General features: G+C 32.6%; 1 protein-coding gene across 2 annotated transcripts in view; it reads right to left on the minus strand.

The window, feature by feature from the left end:
• Positions 1 to 19,251, minus strand: part of LOC110024468 (E3 ubiquitin protein ligase DRIP2-like) — a 37,636-nt gene that overhangs the window by 7,298 nt on the left and 11,087 nt on the right. Inside the window, exons 6-8 of one of the 2 annotated variants that reach the window (XM_020724449.1) lie at positions 13,525 to 13,575; positions 4,512 to 4,584; positions 1,963 to 2,113 (exon numbers count right to left, since the gene is read on the minus strand). In XM_020724449.1, coding sequence (XP_020580108.1) covers positions 1,963 to 2,113; positions 4,512 to 4,584; positions 13,525 to 13,575 — 275 coding nt within the window. The remainder of the gene's footprint in view (positions 1 to 1,962; positions 2,114 to 4,511; positions 4,585 to 13,524; positions 13,576 to 19,251) is intronic. The other variant, XM_020724450.1, reaches the window with a different exon arrangement.

Genomic DNA, 19,251 nt, shown 5'->3' on the forward strand with positions numbered 1-19,251 from the left:
AGCAACCCTTCAGTCAGAGGACTCTGGTTGTAACTTCTATTTTGTAGTGTCAGGTCACGTTCTTACTGGCGTAAAATTAATTTGATTTTGAATATGATGATACACTTGATGTGATATTCACTTTTTGTGAGTCAAAATCAATCAAAAGTTTATCACTATACAAATTCTTGCGGATAGTGAATAAATTTTGTTGTTAGTTTTAAGTGATTGACTTATAAAATTTTCATGGAGACTATGATCTATAGCAAGAATAATGGATAGAATAAATCACACCATCAAACAGTGACCGAATGAAGCTAACTATGGGTTAATTCAACCAACCGCAATGAGCTGTAATTGTCGTCACCGACCCTGTCTTCAATCAACGATCCGAATAACATATCATAGATCATGATTTCATTAGTTTATTCATGATGACATATCATTGTTTTGATGCACAAATTAGCAAAAATAATTCTTAAAAAATTTAGCATTATTAAATTATGGTTGTTGAATATTAGTGATAAATATAAACCATTTTGACATTGATATACTCTTCTTCTCAAAAAGGAGCATTTTCACACAAATGACTCACAAAACAGCATCTTATGAAGTTCACTTCGATTATGAAAACCCCAAATCTTTCAAGTGAAACCATAATAATGAGCATGCATCAAGGCAATTAGAGGCTATCCGAATTCTGCTCACAAGGATACAGGGTTAGTGTCGGGTGCTGTCAACCACAACCAGTTGCTGGAATCTGACAAAAGTCTCTTTCCATGTGTTTGGCGGCAGTCAGGTAAGTGAGGCCGGGCTACGGAGAACCCCATGAGATCTAATTTGTATATTCTAGTGTTTCAGAACTTCATGTTGCAAACAAAAATTTGTCTTAGGGTTAATATATAATTTGAGATCTAAACTTGTTGATTATCTTTTTTAAACAATCATGTAGATAACTAACAAATCATTAGTAAACGTCAACACCATATGTCAGCTATGTGCAAGATATTTAATTCATCAATTTGCTCAATAATTAAAAAACTTAAAATTAATCCGAATAAAAAACTTAAAATTAATCCGAACAAAATTTTTAAGTATTCTTAACATTAAAATAAGATGAAACTTTAATTATTAAACTAAATCAAAATATGATCCTTCTAAAACGTTTAAACTAACTGTTTAGAAATTATATTATAAATGTTAATTATTTTAAGTTTTTAACTAAAAATATTATCAAATTAACATAATTCTCTTAATTTCATACTTAAAAATTACTCAATATAATAATCATGAGAATAACATTTTTCTTTTTATTAAATAATTTACTATATTACACCAATATCTAAAATATTCACAAAAAAAAAAGAAGGAAATAAAAACTTTTCTTTCTTACATGAGGCTTCAGTGTGTAGTATATAATCCAGTATGCATGCCAGATGCCTCTTGTACCTTTTGTTCCCCTCAACCCAACATCATGTCAAAGTTAAACTGGTTAACCACAAATCAGTCAACTATGGGGTAATAACTAATAAGTACTGCTCCAATATCTTCAAGAATTTAAGACAATCAAACCCTAATATTGAACCTCAGTTCAACCATCTACATCTAATTGTTTACTAGTGTAGAGTCTCCAACACAAGGATACAAGCATCAATATGAGTGATTAAATATTCATAAAAATTTTGATCATTAAACATAACATCAACAATTCCAGAATTGCATAAAAGATTTATTAATGATAAATCAAAACTTTTAGATTACACTAGAATGACATTATATTACAAACTTTAATGGAAATGAGGAGTGAAAACTAGCATGCACACGAGAAAGAATTCAATTATTTTACTTATATATGTAGTTTTTTTTAGTATTTAATCTCGCCATCAAAGAGAAAAAGAGAAGCTGATAAAAACAAATTGAAGAGGGAAAAAAAAAGCAAAGCTATATATGCTTAAAACAGAGCTCAAGGTGAGTCGGTCTTACGGCTGTATGTCAGGACCATGACGAAGTCCTTAGCTGAAGCACCGACTAAAGCCTGCACCCTTTGAGAAGGCCCATGGCGGAGCCATTGTTCTGTCAGGTCGTATAGGGATAGTGTGGGACTCACCAGCTCGCCTTGGCAAGCTATTTCGACCTGCATAAATTTTATTAACATATTAGCCAAAAAAAAAAATTACAAAATTGGAAGATTTGCAGACAGACCACTTAATTCCTATGTATTACATATTAAACACCTAAATTTCAAATTTTACATATATAAGACATCTCACCTATGCATGAAAAGGTATATTTTACATTTTAGAAGTTAAAATAATGATATTTTTTTTATATGATATGAAAGATTGGGATGGTGTAAATTGAAAAAAGTAAAGTTTAGGTATTAGATATGTAAATATGTAAATACATAAAAACTGTGTTATGTATGCTAAAGTTCCTAACAATTTCTACGTAGCTAAAAGTAGGATTCAGGGAGGCTATGAAAATTTTATGAAATTGAACTTGAAGCACGCAGCAAAGCAAAAGCTATTCAGCAAAATGAACATCTTCATATATGGTTAAGGCTCATGATGCATCAATTGAGCAAATGATATAAGAAGAAAATGGAGAACCAATTCCTGTTATAAGAACAAATTCACCTATATATCATGATCCCTGCATGATATATCTAACAAAAATGTAAACCTAGTTACCGAGTTTAAATAAGAAACTGTAGACCAAAAGAAAACCAAACTTGAGCCGTATATATTAGTATTCAGACATGTTTTCACCTGAGAAACTCGAACGATTGATTAAGCCAACTCATTGGTATATTTAGATCTGAAGATTATTTCTTTGAAATCACTAATCAAATCCCTGAAATTTTGCAGAAAATTTGATGAGTCTGTAGCAATATTTGATGCAACTCTCAAGTTATCCAAATCTCCTTAAATTTTAAATTAAATTTTCTAAGCTTAAATTTGCTCAAATTAGTTGCTAAAAATCAAGCCTGATTAATCGATATCTTTTAGTATTCCAAATCTTTGCTAATGAACTTCAAAATAGATAAAATCCAAATTTCTAAGAAAAGTTATATCTACCTCTCTTGCAGTAAAGAGTTCAGAATCACGATGCAAAAAAAACAAGTAAAAATTATATCTTTATTGTTCACTTGCGCGCCCTTTTCCCAACAGACATTTCAACATCATCATATTTATCAAGTAAAAGCTTAGAATCATGATGCAAGAAAAAATGTAAAAAATATATCTTTATTGCTCTCTTGCGTGCCCTCTCCCAAAAAACATTTCAACATCATCATATTTTTTAACTATCTTATGTGGGACTAATCCCAAAATTTCACGAGCAATAATAATTTCATCCTCGCATGAGAGCTCGCCACATCAACAATCACACCCTTTCAATTAAATGTTTGTTAAATAATCAAGTATTATGTACGGAAAGCATACTCAGCCACATGAAGCTGGCATGGAGCCACGCGATCTTGTATCTCCATAAACCATAATAGAAGAGGTTAAAGCTCAATGAAAATTAAATGAACAACCCTCGATACCCTTTTTCAAAGAGTTCAACAAAAGGAGCACTAAAGTTGGATTTGATACACCACTAGTTAAGTAAGCTTTGCTGTATCAAGAGGGCCAAACATTTGGTATTTAAATACCAACACATTTTCCAACAATTTAATGTGAATCAAACCAATACTCTCACATCACACTTTCTTGCATTGGAAATTTTGGAGCGTTGGATAAGGACATTCAAATACTAAGTTGGAAGCAGCCAAATATCCCCAACGATAGATGGAGTCAGATGGAAGTTTAATCTTTTTTAAATAGTGTGTACAAGACGGCATAAGAAGCCTACATGCAGCTTGGATACTTCTATAAACGCAAGTAGACAATTTTCAACACAGTTTCAAATGCATAAAATAATATTTGAATCTATGTTGGAGGGAGAAACTTCCAATGTTGATAAAAGCAAAATAGGACTTATTAATGTAAGTCCCATAACAGAATTTTTCAGGTAAACTTTTTAAATGCAGCGGAATTAGCTACAGTGGTTATGTGACAAGAGTTTGTAGCAGAGAAGAAAGGGAGAAGGTTGTGGATGGAAGGGGTAAATGCTGTCTTACACAGCTCTATGATGAAAAAAAGCACTGCATGACCTTAATATTGTCAGCTGTATTTGAAAACGGAAGAAAAACACTTTACACGCAAAAAACTGAACTTTAAGCAGTTAGAATAGATGGTCGAGCGGTTGGCAGTTTTTCCTCCCTACCGCCAGCCTGAGTTTGATTAAGTTATGCTAACTTCGTAAATATTTGCACTTCAATGCTTGTCATTTAAAAATACACAAGAAAATAGGAGTAAAATACGAGTGTAACAAAGAGATGCAAGATCTATCTAGGCTTACATCCACATGCATCATCATGAAGTAACATTACTATTATGAATATTAAAGACATAATCTAATACTTACATGGTAATGAATAATACCAATAACTCTAATAATAGCATCAATCTGAATCAGAAATGCATTACCTCCGCCTCACTTGCAAGGTTAAGCTTCTTTACTAGGTATTTCTGGAGGAAAGAAACAGGAAGATTGCCTTCCCTGCATTCAAAGTATCATTCTTCTATCACACTTCAAATGAAAAAATCTTTCGAATGAATAATAAACTAAGTAAAAAGGTACAACAGACATGGCAATCAAATAACATACCACTTAAACCAATCAATGCTTCCGCGGTACTTCATGTCAACCAAACACATAAAATGATAGACACACTATTGTTATCATACCTTTTTTTACATAATTTATTACTGTTATTGTCTTAATTAAAAGTGTTAACGTCTGGTTACTATGGGGGCATTATCCTCGGTACGGACTTGGAATCATAACTGAGAGTAAAGAGCAAGCGATTTTCCATGGCAAAAACATCATTACAATTGACTGTAATAAAAAGCTGCCAAAAAATGAAAAAAAATTACAGTCGGACTTCGCATATACATCTTTTATCCTAAAACTATAATATATATATATATATATATATATATAATTAAAGTACAAGCCACTAGCAAAATAAATTCTGATCTTCTCCAAATGGTCCTTGCTCCAAGCTCAAGAGACTTGTGCTCGTACTTTATTTCCAGTAAAGCATCTCCTAAAGGGACTCTAAAAAGCACATGGAGAAAGCCTAAAAAATAGATAACCTAAAAAACAAAAATCAGCACGGGATATCACATGCAACATATAAAAAGTCGTATCTGACGAGAAGAGAGCAAAGCAACACTTGCAGAAAAAGGATTAGTTAAAATTATTATTAAGCTTATCTATGTTGGATACAACGCCCTGTAAAAGAAAATCTACCCTAATATACTAATGAGTAAGTCTCAAATTTAGTGAAACATGCAAAAAGCACAAAAAACCCCTTAGTAAAGCATGCAAAAAGTACACGAAGTTACAACATCGAGCACAAACCAAGTAATAATAGCCATGCACGAAAATCCATAGCTACATCATAGCCCAAGTTCTATATAGGAGCTATAAGACGTTGCCTACACATACATCTACGTGCAAGTCAGGCAGTGCCGGGGCAAGGAGCTTTTCCATAGGCTCTCAATAGGATCAGCAAGTTTGTCCCATTCTGAACATCTGAATAAACCATTACTCTAAATGATAAGTGAAAAATATTAACCCAGTGTGTGCACCCACATTTGACCGAAAACGATCTTCTTTGTATCTGTCCCTTTTCAAATCCTCCTTTCTAGGTAACCCTCTCTCGGAAAAAAAAAAAAACAAGGGAAGAATGTAAGACTGAAAATGAAAAAAAACCAAGAAGAAAAGAAAAGCATAGCTACAAAGATATTTATATAGAAAAGTGTTCGTAACATAAACTGGAGAAGAGCGGTCTAAAGTATATCAGACCATATTTGACCCGAGAAAATATATGAGAAGGATCTTATAATAAGACCTTCATAACCAAACCAAAATACAAAATCAAATTTATTTTATTTTGGGTTTAAGAGACCTCCCACGACGACGTATCCTCATTGTCAATTACATTTTGAGGAGAAAACCCGAAAGCGTAGCTACAAAGATATTTATATAGAAAAGTCCTCGTAACATAAATTGGAGAAGAGAGCGGTCTAAAGTATATCAGACAATATTTGACCCGATAAAATATATGAGAAGGATCTTATAAGAAGACCTTCATAACTAGACCAAAATACAAAATCAAATTTATTTTGTCTTAGGTTTAAGAGACCTCCCGCAACAACGTATCCTCATGGTCAATTATATCCTGGGTAGAAAACCAGGAAAATTCATGATAAAGGTATTGTACTTGCTTTAAAATAGACCCCAAATGACTAAGTTGTGAAGGTAACAACCCAACCCAATGGGGATCACTTAATCAGCAAACCATGTGTTGCATTTTCCAAAATGATCTAGGATTTAAAACCAAAGGAATGAAACGTCTAAGTCTTATGACTCTATCGAGACCAAAAAGAGAATAGAGATTACACCTGCTAAAGAGTATGGACAAAAAACATACAAAAAGTAATATAAAATAGAAGTCCTAACTACAGAGCTAAGCCACCCCACAAAAGGTTCATTGTAATAACAAAAATAATAATAATAATAATAATAATAATAATAATAATAATAAGAGAGGTGCAACCGCTTAGAGAGACACATCGCCTCAGATGGACATATTTCTCTCATTCGATCGTCTCCTCATTCTTACCATCAAACGAGGGAGAAAACAGTCGAGCGGTTCGACATGATACTCGTGAAGGAAGCGAAGGTGAGGAAGGAAAAAAAGAAGAAAAAGAAAGTGGTCGAGCAGTATCGAAGGCTCACCTAGTCCCAGTCAAAGAAAACAAGAAGTTGTGATCGCGCGCGTGCAGAGGAATAGAAGGAATGAGGCAGTGACGTCGTGCTCTGGGTTGATTCGGTCAAGGAGGAAGAGAAGAGGTCATGGCTTCGAGCATTGCCACCATGCAAAGTACAGCAAGAAGGTTCAACGTTGTGCTCACACCGAAGGAAGAGGAAAAATAGGCGTCTTGCCCTCGTGCGTGTATAGGAGAGAAGGAAGCAGTCGCGCGCCTGCTGGTTCGAGCACTTACCGATCGGAAAAATGAGAAGAAAAAGCTTGTGCGGCTTGCTTATGTAAGCTAGGGCAGAAGTTGAAGGCTTAAAGAAAGTTTTAGTTTTTTTATTAAATAAATTGATAAAATTTTATGTATTTGTGAATGGGAATTTAATTAATAAATGTGTTAATACAAAGTCACTTAAAACTGAAACCATAAGTGGAAGATTTTGATGCCAAGGAGAAGGGAGTTAACTCGTACATGAAATTGGGCTTTATGTGCAAACGGTAAGAACCAAATCTTCTGGTATTTAATGTTTAATGATGTAAATTTGCTTAAATTGAAATTATTGGTTTACTTACTACTTGTTAATAACATGTTTAATTTGATCAGACATTAAAGATAGAATATTAGAAGCAGAATCAATTAAAGTTGTAAAAAAAAGTGTAAATTAAGTGCAGAAAGTAATTCAACTTTTCATGTAAGAAATCGTATAATTGTTTATGTGTCATTTTAATTGTATGTTTTTAGTATTTCTTTTAAGAATATGATTCTTATCAAATGATTTGCACATTTAATTTAATATAGGTGGTTGTCAAAAGAAGTTAGTGGAAGAAAAGTATTTCATAAATCTCTTGTAAGCTAATTTGAGTAATTGTTTTCTTATATATATATTAAATTTAAAGTTTATTAAATAAAGAATTTATTTAATATTTTAGACATATTTTATGATTGTATGCATGTTGTAGTTTAAGGATAAAAAGAAATGAACAGGAAAAGAAAAAAATAAATGTTTAAAGTCTTTAAAAAGAGGTAACTTAAAGGAAATGAAATGATAAATAAATGATTAAGTCTTATAGTTTTACCCCCAGATGATACTGACAGAAGATGCAATATACTTGTGTAAGTTAAAAGAAATAGTAAATGTGTACTTTCAGGTACAATTTGAGGGTACATTCAGGTACAATTTTGAGGGTGTATTCAAACACATTTTTTATGACATCTTCGTGTATGACAATAATCCTGTGATGACTATTAAAAATGTTGAGTTGGTAAATACCTCAAGTAAAACGGGAACAAATATATTTAAAGTTTTAATGAAATGAATTACATTTTCTTTTGGTCGTTTATGCATAACATAATATAAGAATTTAATGCATATTAGATTATAATTACTCACCAAGTTATACTTACAGTTGCAATTAATATTTTCTTTCAGGAGAAAGAAAGTTTTAAGTTGATATGTACGATAGAAGAGGCTTGGTTTACAGGAGGAGGATCACTGCTGCTAGGTAGTTTTCTTTATTGTTTCTTTATATTGTTATACTGTTTTGTAATGGCTTGAGATGTCGTCTTCAAACGTTATTGTTTATGGATGCTTTAGATTTTATTGCATTTCGTGGATTAGTGGTTCTTTTATATGTATTGAAAGTTTTTAAAATATAGATAGTTAGATGTTAATACCGTCTGACCGCAGTTCCCGTCTGAGTTAATTCTAAGTATTGGACCAGATTCTGACACTTATATAATCCCATCGGGATTGAGAAAGGCTCTAACATTCTATACAGCTCTAGTCAATCACTTAATTTTATAAAAAATATGATGGGCCAGTTATTTTGGAAAACAAGAATACTTTCCTCAGATAATACAATATGTATGCAGTGAGCTAGGTCGCCCTAAGCATGGAAGACCTATTAGCATGCTCGGAGGTAATATCCATACATTTTATTATCATTTTCAAGCTGGCCAAAAGGTCATGCAAAAAAATAAATGCAAGAAATAAAATAACATAATTTAAAATTTAGAATATTTTAATCATAAATCTTATTAGAGGTAATTTTTTTAAGATTAAACTTAGTAGCAAAAATTTTATCCTAATGAGTTTAAAAGTGATCGTACTCAGACAAACAATAGGTAAAAGAAAGAGTGAAAGCAAGAACAATACTTAAAAGTAAACATTCGATATAAGAGAATAAAATGTTAGGTGTTGTTGGGTCGGCTACAATTCCAAAAAAGAAAAAAAGATGTCAGACCCTGCATATACATATCCAATCCTAGACCTATACAACAAATGTACAATATGAAATTAAAGTACAAGGCATAAGCAAATAGCTCCCGGTTCTCTCAACATGGTCTCTCCTTCAAGCTCCGAGACTCGTGCGTGTAGCTTATTTCCAGTACAAACTCTCATAAAAGACTTTAAAAGTACAAGAAAAAAATGTAAAAAAAAAAATACTTGGCCTGCAAATCAAAGGTTAGGACACACTATCTCATGCAATATATAAAAGAACATATCTGACAAGAGGAGCTAAACAACACCTGTAAAAAATGTGTTAGTCTAAACCATTCAACTTTTCTCTTTGATATGCAACCCTACAAGGAAGAATCCACCCCGAACATACTAGTGCACAAATCTCACACCCAATAAGATATAAAAAAAGCACTCAAATTGTACAACAACTAGCACTAGCTAAAGAACAATAGATGTGAACGAAAATCCCTAACTACACCCTAGCCCTAATTTTAAACATGGACTATAAGATGTTGCCTAACCAGTATCTAAGTGCAAGATGTGCAGTACGGGGGCTAAGAGTTTGCAGTAGTATCTCAATAGGGTCACCAAGTTGGCCCTATCACGAGCATCTGAATGAACTAACCCTCGTCCAAATAAGTGATGAAGGTTAGCCAAGTGGTATGTTTGGAACGATCCTATGAGATATGGTCGTAATAGGATTACATTGCCTAAATGGGTTAAAACCAACAGACAATGCTCATCTCCTTATTACAATCACAGGTCAAGCTAAGGGTAACTGAAGCCTACTCACAAACATGCTGATTCATGCAACACAAATCTATAGAAGAAAAACGAATGTTTTACTCATATGAAGTAAAATAGTTAGTGTATAGAGATACACAATCTGCAAGTAAGTGTATGGAAAGTTAAGTCCCAAAAACACAACACAACAGAATCCTCATAATATGAGAAATGCAATTAAAATAGATTGATATAGCAAACACAACAATCAAGTGAGTGCAAAAAATGCAGACTCTCAAACTAGCATGCAATGGGACATACAAAAAATGCAAGTGCGTTGTCATGGCACTTGCCATCTATCACGCCTTGAAGTTCATGCCAGCCACTAAAAGTGATTGAATTTATCACGAGGCACTCCAGAGAGAAATAAGAACTCCCAAAATAGGAAAAAAGACACATTGTAAGTAATAGACAACACATCAAATAAATATATGATAAAAGCATGCATCATCTCATTAAAATTAAAGGTGAGTGCTACAGATACCCATCAATAAATGTAACACATGTTACATCTCACGTATTTAAATGGAAAAAGAAAATACAAGAATGATAACATCAAAAATAGGGTGGAGCATTCACATAAACTATAAGGATTGAGCAGCCATCTGCCTCCGATCATGCCGTCATCCACTTCCCAACTTGTTCTTCATGTCGTACTTTGACCCTGAGAAGAATGTTGGATAGATTTCTCCCACCTTTCGTGGGCATCCACGCGTCAATCGGCTAGCATATCTTGTTGTTTTTTGATACACTCTGGACAATTCAAAATACACTCTAGGTATCCCATGAGATCGTCTAATCTGCTAGTGACATTGGCAATGTCTTCCATTAAGATGGAGAAATGCTGAGATAATGGGTGCAGCTTCTAGGCCCTAGGGGCTACTGACGTGAGCTGGTGTCAGAAGTCTCGCTGTTGAAGTCATTGTCCGAGATAGGTCCAGGAGCACGACCAGTCCCTGGCCCTAAGTACAAACGTGTTGGTGTGGCATCTTTGGTAAAGAATTTTTACAAAGGAGAGAGAAACTATAAGGCCCGACTGTTAGGAATTGGCACTAGGAACTGTTATATTTTATCTTTTATTCATAAGCAATCAGGTGTTGCGGTGTTGGCTCCACAATGATAGTCACAGTGCCACGATGCTAGGCACGGTACCACAGTGCTAAACCCCTATAATAACTCCTTTAGTGGCCATAAATGTCATTTTAGGTGAAGCAACCTGTCGCGGTCGGGGGTGCTCCATTGCTTGAGGCACCGTAGCATTATGCTTATATTGAACTTTGTTGAATATGTAATTTAGCATTTGATCCCAGCGCTGCAATGCCATAAGTGGCAATGGTTAACATTGGATACATCTTATCATATGTAGGGACGCGATGCCCAACATTGGGGGGGGGGGGGGGGGGGGTCGGTTGAGTAAGGTTGGTGGGGGGGGGGGGGGGGGGTTCAATTTTGAAATAAATTTTCAAATTAAGTTCTCAAAATAACAAATCAAGATATTCAAATTAAAATCAATCACCTAAATACTTAAAGCCAATAAATCAAAACATCCAAGTTAAAATCAATCAATAAAAACTTAAAGCAAACTCTGTCCACCTTCTGCAACAATTTGTCGAGTGATAATTTTTTTATTGACTGCAACTTATAAAGAGTAAATGCCACATCAAGTGTATCACTATATTCATGCTCAAAGTAATCTCACGCAATAAAAATGTCATCTGAGTTTTTTGTCCACATGATTTGGCCCAACGACCTCACAAAAGTATCAATTACGACCAGAGCCCTTTGAGATAGTGTTTGCCCCTAAATGACAACATAATATTACAGTTACAACTATAGTCCGTATGTTTTCTAATGACTTTCTATCATTTCAATTATGAACCATAGGGGTACATTAAATTGACATAAAGCTTTTAATATCCAAGAAAGATTTAAATTTATCCCCTTAAACAAATATTCACCCCAAATCTATAAAGATCGCTTGGAAGATGCAGCACATGGTTGCTAACAAATATCTATTAGTTAGGGTGGGTCGACTACCACTTCTGACGACGGTGCGGGATGATAGAACTATGGGATCCTGATCGGGTTCATTATCTTATCCCCCAATATCCGTTTTAAGCGCAAAATGATAAATTTTATAATCTAAAATTCTAAGTTTGTTGTTACTATACGCTGATTATTCAATGTTAAATGACTACTCTTAATCGGAGTGGTTTCCTATTAGCGAGACAGGTAATTAACCATAAGGGCTTCCGTCAATGGGAAATCTAGAACCTTGAATCAAAAATTCTTTACAAAAAGAGGACAAAATTTTTGGGTTGTGTCTTATCTATAATTCAATATGTCTTCTAAAAATTTGAGCCAGAATACCAAATACAAATCTCTCAAAAATAGAAGCTCCGGGGAACCACAGTCATGCCCTCTATAATTTTCTCCACCATCATCAACCAATATTCATCTTTGACTAACCTACTCCTAAAAATAGTTACAATCACATATCCAGAAAAAACTTTAAGTAGTTATCCATCGGTGCTCCCCCGCTACTATTGATTTGGGGTTGATAATTATTAATTAGTTATGTTACATCATTCATCCTTTCATAAAAAGCTGTCACGACCAACTCTGAGACTAGAAATTAACTAAGACGGAAACTGACAATCAAATGTTAAACTTAAATTTTCCTATTATTTTATTTTTATGACTAACAAATTAACATTTAAATATTAATTGAAAGAGCTACTAAAGAAAACAATTAAATCTACCAAATAAAAGATACATTTCAGGTTGTTATCCTCACCTTTTATAAATATTATCTTCTCTAGTGTTTATCTCATTCAAAACCTTAAACCTGAAAAAAAATAAAATAACATAATAAGGATAACCTAGTAGAACAATCACACTTCTAAACTACAATAACCCAAGGAAAAGAAAATAATATGTATACCGGTCTTTCATATTTCAATATAAAAATCTGTTAATAATCTAATATATGTGTCTATGACATTTACACAATGAAAACAACTTAAATTTTGATATGCATTAACTTTAATTTTAATATTCAAATTTTAATCATTTAACTTTATTATACTTCATGTTTTTATCTTTTAACTTTATTATACTTCATACTTTTAAAATTCACAACTGTCTTTTGGATTGTGTCTTATCTATAATTCAATCTGTCTTCTAAAAATTTGACCTAGAATACCAAATACAAATCTCTCAACAATAGAAAGTACGGGGCGTCAAATTTTCAAACCACAGTCATGCCCTCTATAATTTTCTCCACCAACATCAACCAGTATTCATTTTCGACTAACCTACTCCTAAAAATAGTTACAATCTCATATCCAGAAAAAACTTTTAAGTATTTATCATCTGTGCTCCCCCGCTACTATTGATTTGGGGTTGACAATTATTAATTAGTTATGTCACATCATTATCCTTTCATAAAAGGCTGTCATGACCAACTCTGAGACTAGAAATTAATTAAGACGGAAACTGACAATCAAACGGTGAAGTTAAATTTTTCTATTATTTTATTTCTATGATTAACTAATTAAAATTCAAATATTAATTGAAAGAGCCACTAAAGAAAGCAATTAAATTGACCAAATAAAAAGATACATTTCAGGTTGCTATCCTCACCTTCTATAAACATTATCTTCTCTAGTGTCCATCTCATTCAAAACCTTAAACCTGAAAAAAATTAAAATAACATAATAAGGATAACCTAGTAGACAATTATACTTCTAAACTAAATTAACCCAAAGAAAAGAAAATAATATGTATATTGGTCATTTATATTTCAATATAAAAGTCTAATAATAATCTAATATATGTGTCTATGACACTTACACAATGAAAATAACTTAAATTTTGATATGCATTAACTTTAATTTTAATCATTTAACTTTATTATACTTCATGTTTTTATCTTTTAACTTTATTATACTGCATACTTTTAAAATTCATAACTGTCTCAAGAGCACCATCACAGCAAAATTCTGATTAATATTATCCTACAGCACAACAATTTGTAATCTAATTTACAAGAATATTTGAGGTGAAAAAATGACAACTCACCCCTGACCGATATTCTCTAATTGACACAGCGGTTAGTGATCTAAAAATTATAATTATCTGACGTGATAGGATAACATTTATGTGCACGTGTACATTGGCGTCCCATACCAATACCATAAGAGGGTGAACTCCTCTTTAATGCATATAAAAACAATCATGTATACAATATTTTCATTTCATTATTCAATACATACATTACTTTTATATGAGATAACTTGTATTTATCTATCAAAAATAATGCAACTCTACTAGAATATAATGTCATGTGATAATCTGATAGATACACCTTTACTAAAATTTTAAAGGTCATCCAATAATTTGATATCTTCCTACAACAAACTATTATGAAATTCTTTTTGGCAATAGTTTTTAACATGCATACTTCATGATAAACAATATGAAGAGCTAAATGCAATTTAATTTCATAAAGCATTATAATGAAAATCTGAAAGTAAGAATATATCTAAAAATAAGAAATATTATTGTAACTTGAAAGTATTATTACTCATCTCGAGAGCTTTCACATTTCTACTCCTACCAATTCCAACTCAAAAACTTGAACTTGCCAAAATTTGATATCATTCAGTAAACTTATTATTCACATTTATCAATTTGAATTTAGAAAAACTTATAACTTAAATAGGAAACCCTAACCTGATTAATGTTGCTAATTCTTCTTGTTTTCGGATTTGAATATTCTCCCACCTCAAATTTTCAGTGTTATTATGCAATAAAACTTATATTAATATTTAAATCATTATTTATTTAAATATAGATAACTTTCAGTTAAACACTTACTTTTAATGACGTCGTAACTTCTTCTCACTTCAATTTGAATGCTCCTCAATCTAAAATTTTTTGTTAAACAAAATTTAACAATAACATTAAATATCTTTTCAATAATTAATTAATTTAAATAAAAAAAAAACATATTAAGACCCTAACATGTTTTCCTTAAGTTTGGCTCAGTTGTCTCCTGCATAAGACCTGTATGCAAGGTTGCATTCATGCACTTGGTTGGAGTCAACACAGCCTTCCCACATACAATCTCCATTTTGTTTTTTTTCTCATTTCCTTCTCATAGGATGCGCTCTTAATATCACCACCCTCAAGCAAAACACACCAAAAATACGAATGACGTTAATTCCTCTTATGAGAAGTACGCAACTTATATCTTTATTTTATCTTCACACCTGTAGTGTTCTCTCCAAACGATCAAGCACGAACACATCCAGCAAGCAACCCGCTCAATTTCCTTGCGTCGATCCTTAGCTTGATACCCACGTCTGCTTCAACACCACTCCTTCCTTCATGCGTAAGAACTTGGTGGCATCATCTTCACTTCACAAGCGCTTGCTCTAAACACATGTAATTTCCTTTTCCTTGGCTTTATCTATTGCATGTACTTCAGCTAGGTTTCGTGTCGCCTCCTTTTCTTCCTCGTATTCTCTTTACCACTCTGTCTCTTCCTCTTCTCATTCTCAATTGTCGTCTTGTCATTTCTCTATTCTTCAATTGGGTCGCTCGACTTTTATCACATGAAGATACTAGTCAAATTGGAAAAATTATTACCTCGGGAGTACTGCTGCATCAATACTCCAATGGTGGGGTGCCACGTATGCAATGATCCCACTGTGACGTCACGTGGCACCCCACATTGGAGTATGCATCAATACTCCTGAGGTAATATTTTTTCATCGAACTGACTCGTCCACTCGCCCATCCATTAGATAAAATTTTATTTGATATAATTATTTCTTTTTTCAGTTATTACCAAGGCATTAGCATCAACTATTATATTCTAGGGAATATCAACTCATACATTATCATTTCTCAAATTTTTCACCCCATTATCCATAATTCTGAAATAAAATAAAATAATATAATTAGACACATTAAAACATTTATTTTACACTTTATAAATATATTCAATCATCGTGATGGATTTATTTTATCAGGAATAAAAATTAATTCTTCTGAGATCACTTTTGTTACGATTCGGTCCGAAAATTTCGAGTTAACCAGAGCGGGAACGAACAGTCGAACGACGAAAAAAAATATTTTCAAACAGTGATATTAATCCATAATAACATTCAATTATAAAAAAACTACAATTCATAATAAATAAGTAAGCATTATCTAACAAAGTACAAAAGCTAATCCAGTCTGCTAAAATAAAATAAAGAATATCATAAAAGTGACAAAATTAAAAAAAAATAGCCTACTACATATCATCAACACTCTATCCCCTCCTGTAAATAAACTCTCTTCTATCTTTTATCTTAGTCTGACAAACATTTTCCAGAAAGAACAATTAAATATGTTAAATGTAAAAAAACTTAATGAATAGTTATTGTTTATTGTGCAATAAATCATTATACAAATATCTAACATAAATGTACAAATTAATATGTTGATCAATCTATAAAATAAACTTCGCATTTTGTATTTTATAAAATCTTTATTTAAATATTTTAAGCAATTACATTTTCCTTTTTTGTAATCATTTATATTTTTCATTTTTCTTTTTTTTAAGAAGTCCTCTCAGAAGCACCGCCAAAACATACCAATAAAGGTACAATATTTATTATTTTTTGTACCATTTTGTATCATAAAGATAGCGTCTTTATCATTTCCTTTACATTTAACATGCATGAATACAATATCGTCATCAGCTAGTAATATAAAGGGGTGAAACTTGATAGATTTAATCATTTACCTTTCATTTAACTTATTATTAATTAATTTCAATTATTTAAGTTTATTTACTTTTCACTAAATGTAGTCTAAGAGATAAAAAATTGACATCATAAAACAATCATATGTTTTTAATTTAACTTCTTTCAATTATAATGGTAATTTGAATACATATGAACAGATTAAATATTGTTGAAAATAAAAAAAATAACTTTAATGTAAATAAAATAGTAATTACACACCTAACCCTTTTTTTTATTATTCTTGTAGCCGCTTAATTATTTTGATGCTTTATTCAATGCTTAATATTCTATCAATTTTATTATTTCTCTTAATCACCTTTTCAATTCTACAATTACTCATTATACAAAATCCTAAATTATAAATCGCAACTGTGTGAGATATGCGACGAGTGAACTACAAACTCTAGTTCAGTGTGCCTTTTAAAAAGTAGAAGATCCAATGGACAACGGAAAGATGATGCTCGTAGGGGTCACGCATAAACTTACAACACTAATAATGTGACAAATGTCTGGGCGCATATAGGCAAGGTAAATGGGCTTACCCACGAGGCGTTGGTGGTGTATTTTGTTCACCGAAACGACATGGGAACTTCAAAGAATTTCTCATTGGGGTCCATCGGGACAATTACCAATTTGCAAGGAAGTAGATTAGTCTCTGTCAATAAATCAATCATATATTTGTGCTGGAAAAGACAAATGCCCCAAGAGAACCAAGCTACGTCCAAGCCTAAGAAATACCAGAAAGAATTTAAGTTTTTCATCTCAAAAGAAACAACGAGAATGGTCTTGAGAGACTCCAACGCCAATAAATTGTTACCCATGTGCACAATGTTGTCAACATAAATGATGAGAATGGCAATAGTCACCATATGAAAGGCGAAAAAACAACATATAATCAGATTGGACCTAAGAGAAACCATGACCCACTACAACTTGCATAAACCTGCCAATCCAAGCACATGGGGGTTGTTTCAGTGCATAGAGGGACTTCTGCAATCGACACACTTGAACGTGGAAAAAAAATTGAGTCAAATCTTGATGGGAGAGACATATAAACCTCAATGAGATCGTCATTTAGAAAAACATTCTTGGCGTCCAACTAAGGTAAGGGCCAATTCAAATTCGCAGCTCGAGATAACAGGACCTGAACGGTATTTAAATTAGTAACTGGAGCAAATGTCTATTCATAGTTAACCCCATAAGTTAATGAATATCCTTTGGTGACCAAACACACCTTGTTGCGTTCAAAAGAGCCATCAGTTAAATTTATTGCTAAAAAAATTCACCAACAACCCACTGCTTTCTTTCCCAGGGAGAGATTAACCATGTCCCAAGTATGATTGCTTCGAAGGGCATTCATCTCATCCACAACAGTAGTGAATGGGAGACAACGATTCGTCAAAGATGTGGTAAATGCTTTGTAGAACGAAGTTAGGCTGTGGAACGAGACATTTGTCATGGAATAAAGGGGTTGAAGAGTGTATGACCGTACATGTTGCGTAACTCAATCGAGATGCAAATCTTCACTCGGATTAGGAGTGGTTCGCATAGGTGGAGAGAGAAATGTGCTAGGTTCGTCAGCTAGAGCAGTCTCTAAGAGCTGCAACAAGGCAATGAGGCAGCGGGCTTGAAAGTAAGAGAATTGGGATGAGTCTCAACAAAGGGTTTTGTTGTCATGACCCGGTCTGGGGGCTTGGAATTACCAAAACGGGAACTGTCGGTCGGATGGAGAAAACTTATCTTACAATTTCATTTCATAATCAAATAAAATCCACCAAATTACAAAAGTCAATCTAATTTATAAAACTTATATTTACAATAGATTGTTCATATTTAAGCATTTACATTTCCATTATATAGGAGATAAATTAAACTGCAATACCTATCCGCTTGCGCTTCACGGCGTCTGTTCAAGTACTCCCTAGGTTCCATCTAATTAATAATTGGTTTTACTATACAAATATTAACAATTATGTTTTGAGAACAACTCAGTGAGTAAATATTTTGAAATTATAATAATTCTCATTTTTATAATATTTTTGTAAACCGCGGTAACAGTAAAAGCTATGCTATAAAAAAAAGCAGTAAAGAAAACAAATGTCATTCCTTTCATTTATTTAAGTTATACATTTCAAAATTGAGGGTCACCATCTGAACGTATACTTTATAAAAATATACGTTTAACATTTTCCAACCTACCATAAAAGTGAGCAACCATTTCCATTTCTATTTACATTTCGTGCACAAGTACAACGCATTCTCCTGCTAGTACCGTCTAAGGGTGATTTTCATATGCATGCATATATCAGGTTTTATTCATTTTTATCTTGTATTTTATATTTAAAAGAAAACTTGCATTTAACATTTAAACGAAAACATGGACTTTTACATTTTCAAAATAAAAACTAGAAAATAGTAAAAACACGCGTAAATAAACAAAACTAATGTAAAAAAAAAAACATATTACCCACCTCAATAATATCCTCTATTATCCTTTCCCTTGATAAAACTAATCCTTAAGTGCACCTATAATTACAATTAAAATAATATTAGTTATATCGTATATAAA

This window comes from Phalaenopsis equestris, unplaced genomic scaffold (genome assembly GCF_001263595.1).
Source record: "Phalaenopsis equestris unplaced genomic scaffold, ASM126359v1 Scaffold000256, whole genome shotgun sequence".
NCBI lineage: Eukaryota > Viridiplantae > Streptophyta > Magnoliopsida > Asparagales > Orchidaceae > Phalaenopsis > Phalaenopsis equestris.